The sequence below is a fragment of the Rhododendron vialii genome, chromosome 10a (genome assembly GCF_030253575.1).
Source record: "Rhododendron vialii isolate Sample 1 chromosome 10a, ASM3025357v1".
In the NCBI taxonomy this organism is placed as follows: domain Eukaryota; kingdom Viridiplantae; phylum Streptophyta; class Magnoliopsida; order Ericales; family Ericaceae; genus Rhododendron; species Rhododendron vialii.
Window position 1 is genome coordinate 18,519,395 of NC_080566.1, and position 18,349 is coordinate 18,537,743.

The following is an 18,349-nucleotide window of genomic DNA, read 5'->3' on the forward strand; positions in this document are numbered from 1 at the left end:
TTATCATGTGGAAATTGATGTTGTATTATAGCTTTGTTTATAAGTTATGGGTTAGCGGGTATGGGATTACTCTGCTGAGCTTTGTAGCTCACGGTGTTGCCTTTTGGTAACCCTGACATATTATATCGGTGGCGACGCTGGTATAATGTGTCAGACTTTGTAGATGATCAGGGTAAGCAGATCACCGTGGAGGCTTTGGAGCTGAGGAGCTGGCAAGAATAGAGGAGCTGAGGAGCTGTAGTTAGGAACCCTAGAATCCCCCTCCGTTTATGTAAATATTGAACTCTTGAGAGGGTTTTGTTGTAATAACGAGCCAGACTCCATTTGATTTTATGAAAAAAATGTCCTTTTAACGTACCCAAAATTCAGGGCGTTACAGATTTTATCATTAAATTGTCTTTTTAACGTACCCAAAATTTGGGGCGTTACAATTCTCCTTTGCAAAAGATCATAAGATCATCAGCAAAGCACAGGTTCAAAATCTTAGTAGCTCCACATCTCCAGTGATAACGAAAATCAAAGGAGACAAGTGAGAATCTCCATAACAATGATAAATAGGTAAGAGGAAAATGGATCGCGTTGCTTGAGCCCTCTTTTCCCATGAATGTAGCTGGTGACTTCCCCATTGATGCTAAGGGAGCAATTGGCAGTGGTAACACAGCTTGAAGCCATTTAATCATCGGGGGATGGAAATTCATGGAAGATAGAGTATCCCAAAGAAAATCCCATCTCACATTGTCATAAGCCTTCATAATGTCCACTTTCATAGCACACCTAGGAGAGGATGATGATTTATGATATCCTCTCATAAGTTCCTGGGTTAGGAAAATATTATCAGCAATCCTCCTACCTTTAACAAAGCCTGATTGAACATGGTCAATTAAAGAAGGAAGAGCAACCTGCGGTCTTTTAGCAAGAATTCTAGAAATGCACTTGTAGACAATATTACAACATGAAATGGGCGTTAAATCCCCAACCTTTGAAGGATTAGGAACTTTAGGCACAAGAGCTACTATGGTAGAATTAGCTCTTTTAAGCATTTGACCAGACCTAAAAAAGGCTTTGACAGCTGCAGTGACTTCATGACCAATGATAGGCCAAGCTTTCCTAAAGAACCCAGAATTGTAGCCATCAGGACTTGGGGCTTTAGAAGGATTAAGAGACCAGAAGGTGTCTTTGATTTCAAGGTCAGTAACTTTAGCTATCATAGTCAACTTTTGACTATCTGAAAGTCTCTTGTTAACTAACTATTGGATCCTAGGGAGCCCCTGATAAGGACTTGAATGAGATGTTCCCAACAGATTGGTGTAGAAGTTTACAAAATTGGACTTAATAATCTTTAAGTCATATGTGAGGGATCCATCATCCAAAACTAGACAGGTAAGCTTGCTTCTATTTCTGGTATTGCTCACAGACTTAAAGAAACAAGAGGTGCATTGATCACCTAGTTTTAACTATTGGATTCTAGATTTCTGCTTAGCCAGGCTCTCCTCAGCCCTAAGCAAGGTAAGAAATTGCTCATGAACGACCCTTTCCTAACTTATAATGGATGGATTGGAAGGATGAGTAACTAAGTCTAGCTGCAAGGATTCGAGAAGTTGCCTAGAGTCAGCAACCCTTTTAGAAATATCACTAAAGTCTCTAGAATTGATCTGCTTAAGCTCATTTTGTAACATTTTGAGCTTCTCACAGACACAGAACATAGGATTCCCAATGATCACCCTTCTCCAAACTCTTCGAACCACGGATAAGAATTGGGGGTGATTAGCTAAGAAATCAAAAAACTTGAAAGGTTTATTAGATTTCTTAGGATTAGGAATCAAGCATGCAATTGCTGGAGAATGATCAGAAATTCCAGAAGTGAGAAAATGTGCAGAAGAACAGCTATAGGCTTTCATCCAATGTTCATTGACTAAAACCCTATCCAGCTTAGTACTAACAAAATGGGCAGAGTCTTGCCTATTAGACCAGGTGAGCAAGCAACCTGTAAATCTAAGATCATCTAGCTCAAGGGCATAAAGGCACTGATTAAGATCACTCATATGCGGGGGCCAGCTAGGCATGCCCCCAACCTTTTCATTAGGGAACCTAATGTTCCCTTATGGCATTAAAATCCCAAAGCACAATCCATGGGGATGAGGGGTTAAGATGATGGGGACTAGACCAAAGAGTGTGTCTGATTAGATAATTGTTATCCCCATACACAAAAGTTGCCAAAAAAAGGACCCCCCCACACTTAGGATGCACCTCACAATGCAAAAATTGAGCAGATTGATCTAAGACTTGAATTTGTATCACATTAGGGTCCCAACATACTAAAATTCTGCCCAAAGGAGCATGAAGGTAGTTGTTCACAAAATTCCAATGAGGACATATGTAATTAATTATTCTAGTAGCAGAAGCCTTCTGACCGATCTCTGGATTGGGCGAGATGGATGCCTTAAAACCCTTCCCCTCTCACAACTTGGCTCCTGAGCCCAAATGTGGTTATGATGAACTGGTACCTTCACCTTTTCAAATTAAACAGCGTAGCAAACATTTCAAGTTCGGTTCCTTGAGTGTTGGACCTTCAAACCCAAGTGGCGACTCTGAATTGAGTGCTCGTTTGCTAGTGCTCCTTGATCCACCTTTTCTTAAGGGCATGTTGCCCACACGGACCTTAACAATTTGAACGACAAATTTCTCTCTCGCATAATCAAGCCTTAACCATTCGAACAATAGACTTCTCTCCCACATTATAAAACCTTAATCATTCGAACAACAGACTTCTCGCTCGCAATATCTTGCCTTAACCATTCGAACAACAAACTTGTCTCTCGCATTATCAAGCCTTAACCATTCAAACGATGGACTTCTCTCTGGAATTATCATCCCTTAAGCATTCGAACCACGGACTTCTCTCTCGCATTATCAAGCCTTAACGATTCGAAACACAAACTTCTCTCTCGCATTGTCAAGCCTTAACCATTTGAACCACGGACTACTCCTTCACATTATCGAGACCTAACCATTTGAACGACAGTCTTCTCTCTCGCATTAACATGCCTTAACCATTCGAACAACGGACCGTAACAACTCAAACGACAGACTTCTCTTTCGCATTATTATTCCTTAACCATTTGAACGACGGACTTCTCTCTAGCATTATCAAGCCTTAACCATTGAACAACGTACCTTTCTTTCGCATTATAAAGCCCAAACCATTTGAACAATGGACTTCTCTCTTACACTAACAAGCCCTAACCATTCAAACAATAGCCTTCTCTCTCGCATTAACATGCCTTAACCATTCGAATAAAAGACCTTAACAATTTGAACAGCGGACTTCTCTACCGCATTATCATGCCTTAACCATTCGAACAAAAGACCATAACAATTCGAACAACGGACTTCTCTACCACATTATCATGCCTTAACCATTCGAACGTCGAGCTTCTCTCTACCATTATCAAGCCTTAACCATTGAACAACGAACCTTTCTCTCGCTTTATAAATCCCTAACCATTCGAACCACGAACTTCTCTCTTGCATTATTGAGCCCTAACCATTCGAACGATGGTTTATTCTCTCGCATTAACATGCCGTAACCATTCGACCAACAGACCTTAACAATTCAAATCACAGACTTCTCTCTTGCATTATCATGTCCTAACCAATCGAACAAAAGACCTTAACCATTCGAACGCGGGACTTGTCACTAGCATTATCATGCCTTAACTATTCGAACGACGGACTTCTCTCTGGCATTATCAAGTCTTAACCATTAGAACAACAGCCTTCTCTCATGCATTATCAAGCCTTCATAATTTGAATGACAGACTTCTCTCTCGCATTATCATGCCTTAACCATTCGAACAACGAACTTGTCTCTTTAAATATCATGCCATAACCATTTGAACATAACACCTTAACCATTCGAACTTACATAATCATGCCTTAACCATTCAAACCACAGTCTTCTCTCTCGCATTATCAAGCCTTAAACATTCGAACAACGAACTTTTCTCTCGCATTATGAAGCCAAATCTATTCGAACGACGGAATTTTCTCCCGCATTATCATGCCATCGGAATTTAACCATTCAAATATTGGACTTCTCCCTCGCAATATCATGCCTTAACCATTAGAACCGCCGACTTCTCTCTCACATTATTAAGCCTTAGCCATTAGAACAACAAAATATTCTATTGCATTATCAAGCCTTAATCATTCGAACAAATGACTTCTCTCTCGCATTATCATGCCATATCCATTCAAACCACGGACTGCTCTCTCAAATTATGAAGCCTTAAACATTCGAACCACGGATTTCTCTCTCGCTTTAAAAACCTTTAACCATTAGAACAAAAGACCTTAACAATTCGAACGGCAGACTTCTCTCCCACATTATCATGCCTTAGTAATTCAAACAACAGACTTCTCTCTATTATTATCTAGCCTTAACCGTTGAACAACGAACCTTTCTCTCGATTTATAAAGCCCTAACCATTCGAAGCACGAACTTCTCTCTTGCATTATCGAGACCTTACTGTTCGAACCACGGTCTTCACCCTCCCATTAACATGCTGCAACCATTCGAACAACGGACCTTAACAATTCTAAACGACAGACTTCTCTTTCGCAATGTCATGCCATAACCATTCGAACTACGGACTTCTCTCTCGCATTATCAAGCCTTAACAATTAGAACAACGAACTTCTCTCTTGCATTATAAACCATAATCTTTCGAACAACAGACTTCTCTCTCACAATATCGTGCCTTATCCATTCGAACAACAGAATTCTTTCTCGCATTATCAAGCCTTAACCATCCGAACAACAAACTTCTTTAAGGAATTACCATCCCTTAACCATTCGAACCACAGACGTCTCTCTCGCATTATAAAGCCTTAACCATTCGAACCATAAACCTTAACCATTCAAACAATGGACTTCTCTCTCGCATTATCATGGCTTGACCTTTCGAACCACGAACTTCTCTCTCGCATTATAAAGCCTTAACCATTTGAAAGACAGACTTTTGTCTCGCATTATCATGCCCTAACCATTCGAACCTAGGACTTCTCTCTCGCGTTATCAAGCCTTAACCATTCAAAACAAAGACATCTCTCTCGCATTAGAAGCCTTAATTGTAATGCCGCCAATTTTGGGTACGTTAATAGACAATTTTATTAAAATTCTAAACAGAGTCTGGCTCTTATTACATCATAATTCTCACAATAGTACTTTTATTACACGAGGGAGGGTAACTAAGGTTCCTAACTACATCTCCACCTGCTCCTCCATCCTTGCCAGCTCTTCGGCTCTGAAAGCCTTCAAGGTGTACAGCTTACCCTGTTCATCTACAAAGTTTAACACATTATACCAGCGTCGCCACCCGTATAATATGTCAGGGTCACCAAAGGTAACACCATGAGCTACAAAAGCTCAGCAGAACAATCCCATACCTGCTAACCCATAACTTACAAATAGCAGGTCATAGATATAACACACAAACTCATGATTGTCACATAACTCATGCATAAATGAATAACAATGACACATCCACATTCGCTATCTTCCTAGCATTGGTGTCCATGATTTTATGAGTTTCTCCTACGCAACTCATCGTAAACTGTGTCTCATTTTCACTTTTCATATACCGAATCATCATTTCCAAAATCATTTTTTTTAACACACCCAACCTCGGTTCCGCCATTCCGGTCTCCCAAGTATCCTCACAATGGTTCCACCGCACCGGGTTCCCATTGGCACACAAAATTTCATTGGCTCCTCTCCGCGGATAACCAAGCCATATTACCAATGAAGCTACCACGTCCGGCCCCATTGGCAATCTTCACAATGGGCTACCAAGTCCGGCCACATTGCGGTTTTCACAAACAGTAAATCACCTCCAATGAGACTACCACGTCCGGTCCCATGGCAACACACACCACACAATGGGCTACCAAGTCCGGCCACATTGCGGTTTTCAAAATCCTCACACACAATGGGCTACCACGTCCGGCCACATTGCGGTATCAAAACACGTCTTTTCATTAACTACACCCTAGGTGTCATGTTTTGTAACGACCCTGAATTTTGGTCAGTAAAAATTTCGTTAAAAATTTGAATTTTATTTAATTTACTTATTTTCTTTTGGGTGGCTATATGAATTCTTGTTAATATTCGTCGCAGTTAGATTTTGGTCCTTGGTTAAACTCTTGACTAGAAAAACCTACGTGACCAATTTAGTTAGTTTCCAACCGACTACTTGGAGGAACCGAGCAACCGACTTACCTAGTTACTAGATGAACCTTTTGGACCTTTTGAAACTTTTGAACCTTTTGCCTTTGCCCATTGGTCCATAATGGTTAGGGTAATCTTTGTCCATTGGACAATAGGCCCCCCCATTTAAATATTTTGGTAAAGTACAATATATAGTATTTTAATGGTTTATAAAAACATGTGCTAGTACTTGTATGCTTTATTTATTGAGGATTCTTCCACCCCTCCATTATCCATTGGTTAATAACCACAAGGGTAATTTTTGTCCATTGGATAATAAACTTTTTATAAAAAGTACATGTAGTCTTTTCAAAATTTTATTTTAAAGGTACTTGTACTCTTTTAACCAATGGTTATTAACCGCAAGGGAAACTATTATCCATTGGGTAATAACCGTTAGGAAAGTTAGTGACCATTGGATAATAGAGACTTTTGACCAAATAAAGTACCGATGTGACAAAGAAACTTTCCAATAAAGTTGATTTGACTTGTACTTTATTATTATTTTATTGGGGAGAATCCTAGTCAAACTTTTTAACCCTAGAAAATTACTTATTTATTTCCTTTTGTTAAATTGGTTTTACTCTTTGTCCTTTGGACAATAAAAGTTAGGGGAGCTATTATCCATTGGATAATAGAAACCCAATTCTTTATATTAAAAGGGTTTAATAAAAGATTTGAGCAAAAGTACTTGAATAGACTTTTATAATTACTTTAAAAGTACTTTTTGAATATTTTACTATAAAAAGTACCCTAGTAACTATTGTCCCTTGGACAATGATTGTTAGGGTAATCTTTACCCATTGGTCAAAAGCTTTTTCCTTTATTATATTTGGCTAAGTACATATATATAAACACATGGGTAAATTTCAAAAGGACATGTAGTCTTTTAAAAGACTTAAATTATGATTTAAAGTACTTTGATTTAAAGTACTCGTACCTTATTATCCATTGGACGATAACCGTTAGGGTATTTATTATCCATTGGGTAATAGAGTTATTCTTTCACCAAGTACATGGGCTTATTAAACTAGTCTTTTTTCTTAAAACCCATGTGATGAAGTACCCATATTTTAATTTGAAAGTACTTAGTAGCCTTGTAGCCTTTAAGGCCTAATATTCTTAAAAGTACCCTAGTTTATTTATTTAAAGTGACATGTGCTTATTTATTTGTTAGTAGGAGAAACTTAGCCTTTAAGTTTCCTTGACCCTAGTACCAAAGGTACCCATTGTTTATTGTTGCTTGTACTTTTATATGTATATATATATGTGTGTGTGTGTGTGTGTACTAGGGAGAGAGAGAGAGAGAGAGAGAGAGAGAGAGAGAGAGAGAGAGAGACCCGAGAGAGAGAGAGAGAGAGAGAGAGAGAGAGAGAGAGAGAGAGAGAGAGAGAACCCGAGAGAGAGAGAGAGAGAGAGAGAGAGAGAGAGAGGAGGAAAGAAAGAGGAAGATGGGATTGTACCTTGCATGACCTTCCATGATCATTCCTTGATCTTTTCTTCATCTTTGGAGAATCTTTCTCCTAACCAAACTTAACTCCCATTTGTACTTCTAGGATTTGTTCAAGACAAATCTTGTACCTTTGTCTCCAAATCTTCCAACCAAATCTCCCATAATCCCATCCAAGGACAATCTTAGCCATGCAAACCTAGGGTTTAGCCTTTGATCTTCCATAAGTGCATGACATGTGTCAAAATTTGAGGTAGAGAGAGAGAGAGGGGGGCCGGCCATGAGAGGGAGGAGAGGGCCAAGATTTTTCCTATAAATAGGACCCCATTCCAAGCATTGAACTCACACCTCCCATTCTACAACTTCTCTCTCTAGAAATTCCTTTGTTCTTTCTTTGTTCTTGTGTAGTTCTTGAGTTCTTCAAGAAACTCAACCTAGGCCGCCACTAGACCGCCACTCGACCACCCTCTCGATCCAAAAGTAGTAGTAGTGTTAGTCAAATAGAAGTTTCGAGAGAAACCTTTCTCTTTCGAAGCTACCGGAGACCACCGTAGGAAGTTACTCCGCCCGACCACCGACGTACTTTCCGTAGCCGACGTACTTTCCGTAGCCGACTACCGCCTAGAAGAACTGTAAGGAAATCCTTACTTACTCCCTATGTATTTACTTACTCAAATACAAAGTAGGTTATCTTTATTTACGTACTTATCGTTTGATTAGAAGTATTCGTATTTTGATCTTTAAGATAGTTATGAATATGCGTATATGAGTTGCTTGTATTACTTGTGGTATGTGATAAAGCATAAGTGATTTCACTCCAAAGACGTCCGTACATGTGGCGTTGTGCTTTGAATAAAGCATAAGTGATACACTCCAAAGGCGTCCGTATATGTGGCGTTATGCTATAAGTAGTGATTGAGCGTGTTAAAGTAATATAGAATTGGATGATCTTGCTAGAAAGATTCATGTCCTACCGCGGAGTCTTTGAATGTAAATGAGACACGAGAACCGAGAAAGTAGAAACATGACACCTAGGGTGTGATTAATAAAAGAAATGTTTTCCGAGGATGGGACTATTTTTGAAACAACATAATGACCGGTTTTGGGAGGCATTATGTGAGTTGTGTGCGTGTGTAAAAGAAACATTTGAAAAAGGTTTTTGAAATGTTTTGAAAACCGCAATGTGGCCGGACGTGGTAGCCCATTGTGTGGTAAAACCCAATGAGAACCCGGAGCGGCGGAATCATTGTGGGAATACTCGGAAACCCGGAGCGGCGGAACCGAGGGTTTTAAAATGTGTGCGTTCCCATGGGAATCCGGAGCGGCGGAACCATGGTGAGGTGTAGCTTGGTTATCCGCGGTACGGAGCCAATGCAAATATTTTTGTGTGCCAATGGGAACCCGGCGCGGCGGAACCATTGTGAGGATACTCGGGAACCCGGCGCGGCGGAACCGAGGTAGGGTGTGTGTAGCTTGGTTATCCGCGGTACGGAGCCAATGCAAATATTTTTGTGTGCCAATGGGAACCCGGCGCGGAGCCAATGCAAATATTTTTGTGTGCCAATGGGAACCCGGCGCGGCGGAACCATTGTGAGGATACTCGGGAACCCGGCGCGGCGGAACCGAGGTAGGGTGTGTGTAGCTTGGTTATCCGCGGTACGGAGCCAATGCAAATATTTTTGTGTGCCAATGGGAACCCGGCGCGGCGGAACCATTGTGAGGATACTTGGGAACCCGGCGCGGCGGAACCAAGGTTAGGTGTGTATGCTTGGTTATCCGCGGTACGGAGCCAATGCAAATATTTTTGTGTGCCAATGGGAACCCGGCGCGGCGGAACCATTGTGAGGATACTTGGGAACCCGGCGCGGCGGAACCAAGGTTGGGTGTGTATGCTTGGTCATCCGCGGTACGGAGCCAATGCAAATGATTTTAAAGGTTGGGTAGCTTGGTTATCCGCGGTACGGAGCCAATGCTAATGATTTTAAAAAGGTTGGGTGTGTAGCTTGGTTATCCGCGGTACGGAGCCAATGCAAATGTTTTTGTGTTAAACAAATGGTTTTTGAAAGGTTGTTTTGTAAATGAAAATGTCGACACGGTCTACGATGAGTCGCGTAGGAGAAACTCTGAAATCTTGGACACCAACGATAGTTGATTAAACGAATGTGGATGTATCATTGATTAAACTGTTTTTATACTTATCATGTGGAAATCGATGTGTTATTTCGTGTAGTTTGTAAGTATGGGTTAGCGGGTATGGGATTACTCTGCTGAGCTTTGTAGCTCACGGTGTTGCCTTTTTGGTGACCCTGACATATTATATCGGTGGTGACGCTGGTATAATGTGTCAGATTTTGTAGATAGTCAGGGTTAGCAGATCACCGTGGAGGCTTTGGAGCTGAGGAGCTGGCAAGAATAGAGGTGCTGAGGAGCTGTAGTTAGGAACCTTAGAACCCCCTTCATTTGTGTAAATATTGAACTCTTGTGAGAGTAATTGTTGTAATAAGAGCCAGACTCCATTTGATGTTATCAATAAAATGTCTTCTTAACGTACCCAAAATTCAGGGCGTTATAGATTTTATCAATAAATTGTCTTCTTAACGTACCCAAAATTCGGGGCGTTACATGTTTTTAACTTTTTCGATTTTCGTGTCTCATTTTCATGCATAGACTCCGCGGTAGGACTTTTCACAAAAGTAATCATAAATCATTCATTGAAATCTTGAAACTCAACTAGCAAGATCATCCAATTCTATATTAGTAATCATGTTCATAACCATCCTAAAGATCGAAGTACGAATACTTCTATCAACGATAAGTCTTTATCTTTCGAAAGCCGTTCTTTCTTCCTTTTTGGCAAGTTCTAAACAACATATGTTTATTGAAGTAAAAGTTCATTATTCAACACGCTCACACTTCCATTAGCACGATAAACTTGTTGACAAACATGCATTCTAACTATTATGAACGATAGATAACCTTATCTACTAAGAGAAAACGGTTAAGGATATTCATACTTTAAACTAAGGACATTCTACTTTCCAACATACGGTTCTATACGTAGAGTAAGTGGACAAGGGGTTCTACCTTACTTCTTGGCAGTTGGTCGGTTTTGCGAATCGGCAGCGAAACGGCTCCGAAGTGCTTCGAAAGGAAGAGAGATGGGTTTTCTCTTCCTAGAAACAACTTTGCTAACTAAATTAAGCTACTTTAAAGATCTAAGGGTGGTTTTAAGAGATGGTTTGGAGGTATTCCTTGAGAACTTCAAATAAAGAACAAGAAACTTGGACTTTTGAACTAGGAACACTTAGAATTTCTAGAGAGAAGTTGGAGCATATGGAGAAGGTGTGAGAAATGACTTGGAATGGCTTGCTATTTATAGGCCAAGGCTCCTCCCTCTCACCCGAATCTCTCTCCCTCTCCATATCTCATTTTTTTATTCAACTTGTCATGCTTTCTTTGAAAGATTATGGGGTTGCTTGCACATCTTCTACCTAGTTCTAGGCTTGCATGGCTAGATTTGGTACTTTGGATTTGATTATGGAAGATTTGATGGAGGAAATGAGGGGTTGTACAAGATTTGATGTTTAAAAGAACATAAAAGGACAATGAAGGATAGATTTTGCTTGGAAGAATATATAACCATAGATTGCAAGCAAGTCAAAGTACAATGAAAGAAATCAAGGCAAGGTACACACCAAATCTCTCTCTCTCTTTCTCTCTCTCTCTCTCTCTCTCTCTCTCTCTCTCGGCATTCTCCCTCTCTCTCTCTCTCTTTCTCTCTCTCTAGTACATATATATATATATACTCTTCTAAGAACAAATATATATATAAAATGTACTTAAAGTACTAAGGGATTTCAAAGCCAAGATTTTCTAAGAAAAAATTCTAATATGCACATGGTACTTTACAATAATATAAGTATACCTATATATATATATATATATATAAGTCCAAGTACACAAATATATATATATATATATATATATATATATATATATATATATATTAATATGTACCATGCAAACTATGAAGATCCCAAGTATCCAATAAAAATTATAAGATTAAAATTCCCTATTAAACTAATCCAATTTGGCACATGTTTCTTATTAAAATACTAGATTTTGTACTTAGAAAATCCTAGGGAAATCTAGGGTCATATGTATTTATATAGATATATCATCACATCGGAAATCTAGGAAATGATTACTAAATAAAACCCTAGTACTTACTAATTCTATTATCCAATGGGTAGTAATTTCCCTAGCGGTTATTGACCAATGGATAAAAGGGGTTAGGTACTATATACACTAGAATAATACCATATGTCCTTTAGGCATGTGTATATATACCTATATATAACTATATCCTTGTACTTTAACAAATCTATCAAAAGACCTTGGATGAAAGATCTATTGTCCAATGGATAAAAGTTTTCCTAACTTTTATCGTCCAATGGGTAAAGGTTAAAGGTCCAAAGGGTTCCACTAGGGTTTGGAAGGTTCATAAGGTTCAAGATGGTTTAAAAGGCACATCTAAGGTTTAGGAGAACATAACTAAGTGAATTGGTAGTTAGGTTCTTCTAACTAAATGGTTAGAATCTAACTATACTTGCCAAATAGAATCTCTAGCCAAGAAATATAATTTTAAAAGACTAAAATCTAATTATGACGAAAAAAAAGAATTTTTGGAAGCAAATCCAAGTATTAAAATAAAATTCAAATTTTTAACGAAATTCTTACTTACTAAAAATCAGGGTTGTTACATTAACCATTCGAAGCATGGACTTCTCTCTCACATTGTCAAGCCCTAACCATTCGAACCACGAATTTCTCTCTCACATTATCAAGCCTTAGAACTACAAACTATTCTCTTGCATTATGAAGCCTTAATCATTCGAACGAATGACTTCTCTCTTGCATTATCATGCCTTAACCATTCGAACCACGGACTTCTCTCTCGCATTATCAAGCCTTATAACAACAAACTATTCTCTTGCATTATAAAGCCTTCATCATTTGAACGAATGACTTCTCTCTCGCATTATCATGCCTTAACCATTCGAACCACAGACTTCTCTCTCAAATTACGAAGCCTTAAACATTCGAACCAAGGAGTTTTCTATTGCATGAAAAAGCTTTAACCATTAGAAAAAAAGAACATAACAATTCGAACGACGGACTTCTCTCCCGCATTATCATGCCTTAACAATTTGAACAACAGACTTCTCTCTAGCATTATCTAGCCTTAACCGTTGAACAACGAACCTTTCTCTCGATTTATAAAGCCCTAACCATTCGAAGCACGAACTTCTCTCTTGCATTATCGAGACCTTACTGTTCGAACAACGGTCTTCACACATGCATTAACATGCCGCAACCATTCGAACAACGGACCTTAACAATTCTAAACGACAAACTTCTCTCTCGCAATGTCATGCCTTAACCATTCAATCTATGCACTTCTCTCTCGCATTATCAAGCCATAACCATTAGAAAAATGAACTTCTCTCTCACATTATAAACCATAATCATTCAACCAACGGACTTCTCTCTTGCAATATCATGCCTTATCCATTCGAACAATAGAATTCTCTCTCACATTATCAAGCTTTAACCATCCGAACGATAGACTTCTCTATGGAATTATCATCCCTTAGTCATTTGAACCACAGACGTCTCTCTTGTATTATCAAGCCCTAACCATTCAAACCATGGATTACTCTCTCGCAATATCAAGGCCCATTCGAACAACAGACCTTAACCATTCGAACAATGGACTTCTCTCTCGCATTATCATGCCTTAACCTTTCGAACCACGAACTTCTCTCTCACATATAAAGCCTTAACCATTTGAAAGACAGACTTCTCTCTCGCATTATCATGCCTTAACCATTCGAACCTGGGACTTCTCTCTTGCATTATCAACCCTTAACCATTCAAACACAGACATCTCTCTCAAAATACAAGCCTTAACCATTCGAAGCATGAACTTCTCTCTCGCATTATCAAGCCTTAACCATTCAAACCACGGATTTCTCTCTCGCATAATCAAGCCTTAACTATTCGAACAACGGATTTCTCTCTCGCATTATCAAGCCTTAACCATTCGAACAAAACACCTAAACCATTTGAACCATGGACTTCTCTCTCGCATTGTCATGCCTCAACCATTCAAACCACAGACTTCTCTCTCGCATTATTAAACCTTAACCATTCAAACCATGGATTTCTCTCTCTCTTTAAAAAGCTTTAACCATTCGAACAAAAGACCTTAACAATTCGAACAATGGACTTCTCTCCTGCATTATCTGGCGTTAACCATTCGAACGACGGTCTTCTCTCTAGCATTATCTAGCCTCAACCATTGAACAATGAACCTAACTCTCGAATTATAAAGCCTTAACCATTCGAACCATGAATTTCTCACTTGAATTATCGAGCCCTCACTGTTCGAATAAGGGCCTTCTCTCTGACATTAAAATGCCATAACCATTTGAACAACGGAACTTAACAATTCAAATGACAGACTTTTCTCCCGCATTATCATGCCTTAACAATTCATACTACGAACATCTCTCTCGCATTATCAAGCCTTAACCATTTGAATAGTGGACTTTTCTCTCGCATTATAAACCTGAATCATTCGAACACTGGACTTCTCTCTCGCATTATCAAGCCTTAACCATTCGAACCATGGATTTCACTCTCACATTATCAAGCCTTAACCATTCGAACAAAAGACCTTAACCATTCGAACGATGGACTTCTCTTTCGCATTATCATGCCTTAACCATTTGAACCACAGACTTCAGTCTCACTTTATCAAACCTTAATTATTTGAACGACAGACTTCTGTCTCGCATTATCATGCCCTAACCATTCGAACTAAGGACTTCTCTCTTGTATTATCAAGCCTTAACCATTCGAAACACAAACTTCTCTCTCGCACCTTCAAGCCTTAACCATTCGAAGCACAGACTTCTCTCTCACATTATCAAGCCTTAACCATTTGAACCATGGATTACTCACTCGCATTATCAAGCTTTAACCATTCGAACAAAACACCTTAACGATTCAAACGATGGATTTCTCTCTCGCATTTTAAAGCCTCAACCATTGAACAACAAACCTTTCTCTCATTTTATAAATCCCTAACCATTCAAACCACAGACTTCTCTATCGCATTATCGAGCCCTAACCATTCGAACGACGGCTTCTCTCACACATTATCGAGCCCTAGCAATTCAGACAACAGATTTCTCTCTGGAATTATCATGCCTTAAGCATTCGTACTACGGACTTCTCTTCTCCCATCATCAAGCCTTAACCATTAAACAATGAACTTCTTTCTCGCATTATCAAACCTTAATAATTCAAATGACAGACTTCTCTCTCACATTATCATGCTTTAACCATTCGAACAATGGACTTGTCTCTCGCACTATCAAGTCTTAACCATTCAAATGAAAGACTACCCTCTGTAATTATCATGCCTTAACCATTCGAACCACGAATTTCTTTCTTGCTTTACCAAGCGTTAACCATTCAAACCACGTACTTCTCTCTCTCGCATTATCGAACCATAACCATTGAAACAATAGTCATCAATCTCGCATTAACATGCTTAACCATTCGAAAACTGAACCTTAACAATTTGAAGGACAGACTTCTATGTCACATTATCATGCCATAACCATTCAAACAATGGACTTCTCTGTTGCAATATCATACCGTAACCTTTCAAACAAAAGACATTAACAATTTGAATGACGGACTTCTCACTTGCATTATCATGTCTTAATGATTCGAATGACGGAATTCTCTCTAGCATTATCATGTCTAAACCATTAGAACAACGGACTTCTCTCATGCATTATCAAACTTTAATCATTTGAATGACAGACTTCTCTCTCGCATTATCATGCCTTAACCATTAGAACAACGGACTTGTCTCTCCCATTATCATGCCCTAACCAGTTGAAAATAAGACCTTAACCATTCAAACAACGGACTTCTCACTCGCATTATCAAGCCTTAACCATTCAAACCACGGACTTCTCTCTCGCATTATCAAGCCTTAACCATTCGAAACACGGACTTTTCTCTCGCATTAAAAAGCTTTAACCATTTGAACAAAAAACCTCAACATTCGAACCACGAACTTCCCTCTTGCATTATCGAGCCCTAACCATTCTAATAACGGTCTTCTCTTTCACATTAACATGCCGCAACCATTCGAACAACAGAACTTAACAATTCAAACGACAGACTTTTCTCTCGCATTGTCATGCCTTAACAATTCATACTACGGACATCTCTCTTGCACAATACCGTACCACAACATCCATACGAAATCATACCACACCAAAACGGCAAAATACCGTACCACAACATTCATACGGTACCATACCACACCAAAATAGTACAATACCATACCGCAACATCCATATAAAGCATGTGCACTTGACTTCTCTGGGAATTGGGAACGACATTTACCTCTAATTGAATTTGCTTACAACAATAGCTATCAGTCGAGTATTGAGATGGCACCTTATGAAGCCTTATATGGATGACCCTATCGCTCACCTGTTTGCTGGACTGATGTTGGAAAAGCTGGATTGGTTGGACCAAATTTGGTTAGAAGCACGACTGAAAAGATCAAAGTGATACGACAAAAGTTGATTACTGCTCAGAGCCGACAGAAGAGCTATGCGGACAAGAGGAACAGACCCCTATGTTTTCAAGTTGGAGATCATGTGTTTCTCAAAATCAGACCGAGTCGGGGGGTGATTCGATTTGGGAAAACGGGAAAATTGTCACCATGATATATTGGACCATTTGATATTTTGGAGAAGATAGGGACGGTAGCTTATCGTTTGGCGTTACCACCATAGCTGGATCGAGTTCATAATGTTTTTCATGTCTCCATGTTACGCAAGTACATAGCTCTCATCCCACTCATGTTATCAATTGGGAAGACGTCACTCTAAATGACGACACGACATTTGAGGAACAACCAGTAGAGATTCAAGATCATAGTGAAAAAAACATTCGAGGGAAGACGATCAAATTAGTGCGAGTTCTGTGGAGGCACCAAGGTGTAGAAGAATCTACCTAGGAACGAGAGGATGTTGTCCAAAACAATTACCCTCACCTATTTCCATCATAGTGCGCATTTAAATTTCGAGAATGAAATTTGCTAAGGGGGATAGCTTGTAACAACCCTAATTTTTCATAATAAAAACTAAACGTTTATCTTGCAATTCTTATATTTAGATCTTAATCTACTATTCTTTTAGTAAATGATATAAATTTTTTTTTTAAGAAAAGAAAATACTAAAACCCTATTATATATAGGTATATGTGTACATGCAAACCCTAACCTAGATTTTTTTGTACAAAATCCTAGCAAGTGGAGAGATTGATATCCAAATCTAATCATAGTGCATAGATATAGATAAGGAGAGAATCATAATTTTTATCCTAAGGAATCCTAGAAAATCTAGCTATGATATGCAAAATCTAGTGAGGATCCTAATCTAGATATGATATATAGTTTAAGATTGTGATTCCCTCAAATCTAAGAAATTTATTGTAGGAGATTGAGAGAGAGATTTGATATAGATTTTTCCTAGATATCCCTAGATTTTATAAGATATATTAAGATTGGATTGGATTTTATTAGATTTTATAAAGATTTTGCTAGATATTGTTGGGATTATATAGGATATGATTAGGATAAGATTATATTGGATTTTATTAGATATGATTGGATTTTAGTAAGATTTTGCTATATATTCTAGATATGATCTAGATTCTTCCTTCACTAGTATAAATAGGCATGCCCTTCCACATTCTTCCCATATTCACAAGCACATACACACACCACCAATCATTCATTTCTCACATGCTTCATTAGTATGAGTTTAGAGAGCAAAAGAGAGAGAGGTTTTGGCAAGAAATTGAAAAGGAGGAGGAAATTAGTTCAATTCTACCACCATCTTGCCGCCTTTCCTACACCACTTAAAATCACCCTTTGACCTCGATTTTTAAAATTTCTAGAAGTATTGTGTTTTGGGAAAAAGAAAAGTACCTTCTTTTCATTCTTCGGTCGAGCCGAACCGATGTTACTCTGCCCGCGATTTCACCCGACGTACTTCGTAGCCACTCTACCGCCAAGAAGAACGGTAGAAACCTCTTATCCACTCCCTTAAATATAGTAATGCTACGTGTTCATTTGATTTTAAAAAGTATTGTTCTATAAACAAAAAAATAGAGAATTTTCTAATTATCAGCTTATTAGTTTGTTGGAAAAATTAAAAATGTTAATCTAAGTTATCATAGCTAAATGTTTAGATGATTGGAATAGAAAATGTTGGAGTTAGAGTATGATCTTTATAATCTTTGTTAATTATAAAGAAATCGGTTTTTAAGCTAATTGTATAAAAATGAAAAGTTACCTGGAAACTTTTAATGGTATTATGTGGCTAGAACAGTTGGTTCGCTGTCATTTATTGATTTTATTAAGAAAAGCATGACTTAGAAACTAGGTAATGGAAATTTGAAACCAACCGGTGTACGTGATTAACTTTAGTTGTAAAAATCAAGTGTGTTTACCAATAAGGTGTTAC

General features: G+C 38.6%; 1 protein-coding gene across 1 annotated transcript; it reads right to left on the reverse strand.

Moving 5' to 3' along the window:
* Positions 1-425: 425 nt before the first annotated feature.
* On the reverse strand, positions 426-1,208 carry LOC131302975 (uncharacterized). Its single transcript, XM_058329768.1, has one exon. The coding sequence runs from the start codon at positions 1,206-1,208 to the stop codon at positions 426-428; it is 783 nt and encodes a 260-aa protein (XP_058185751.1).
* Positions 1,209-18,349: the final 17,141 nt, after the last annotated feature.

Bases quoted from the DNA above. Each gene is read 5' to 3' on its own strand.
- LOC131302975 (XM_058329768.1), bottom strand. From the start codon at position 1,208: ATGATAGCTAAAGTTACTGACCTTGAAATCAAAGACACCTTCTGGTCT.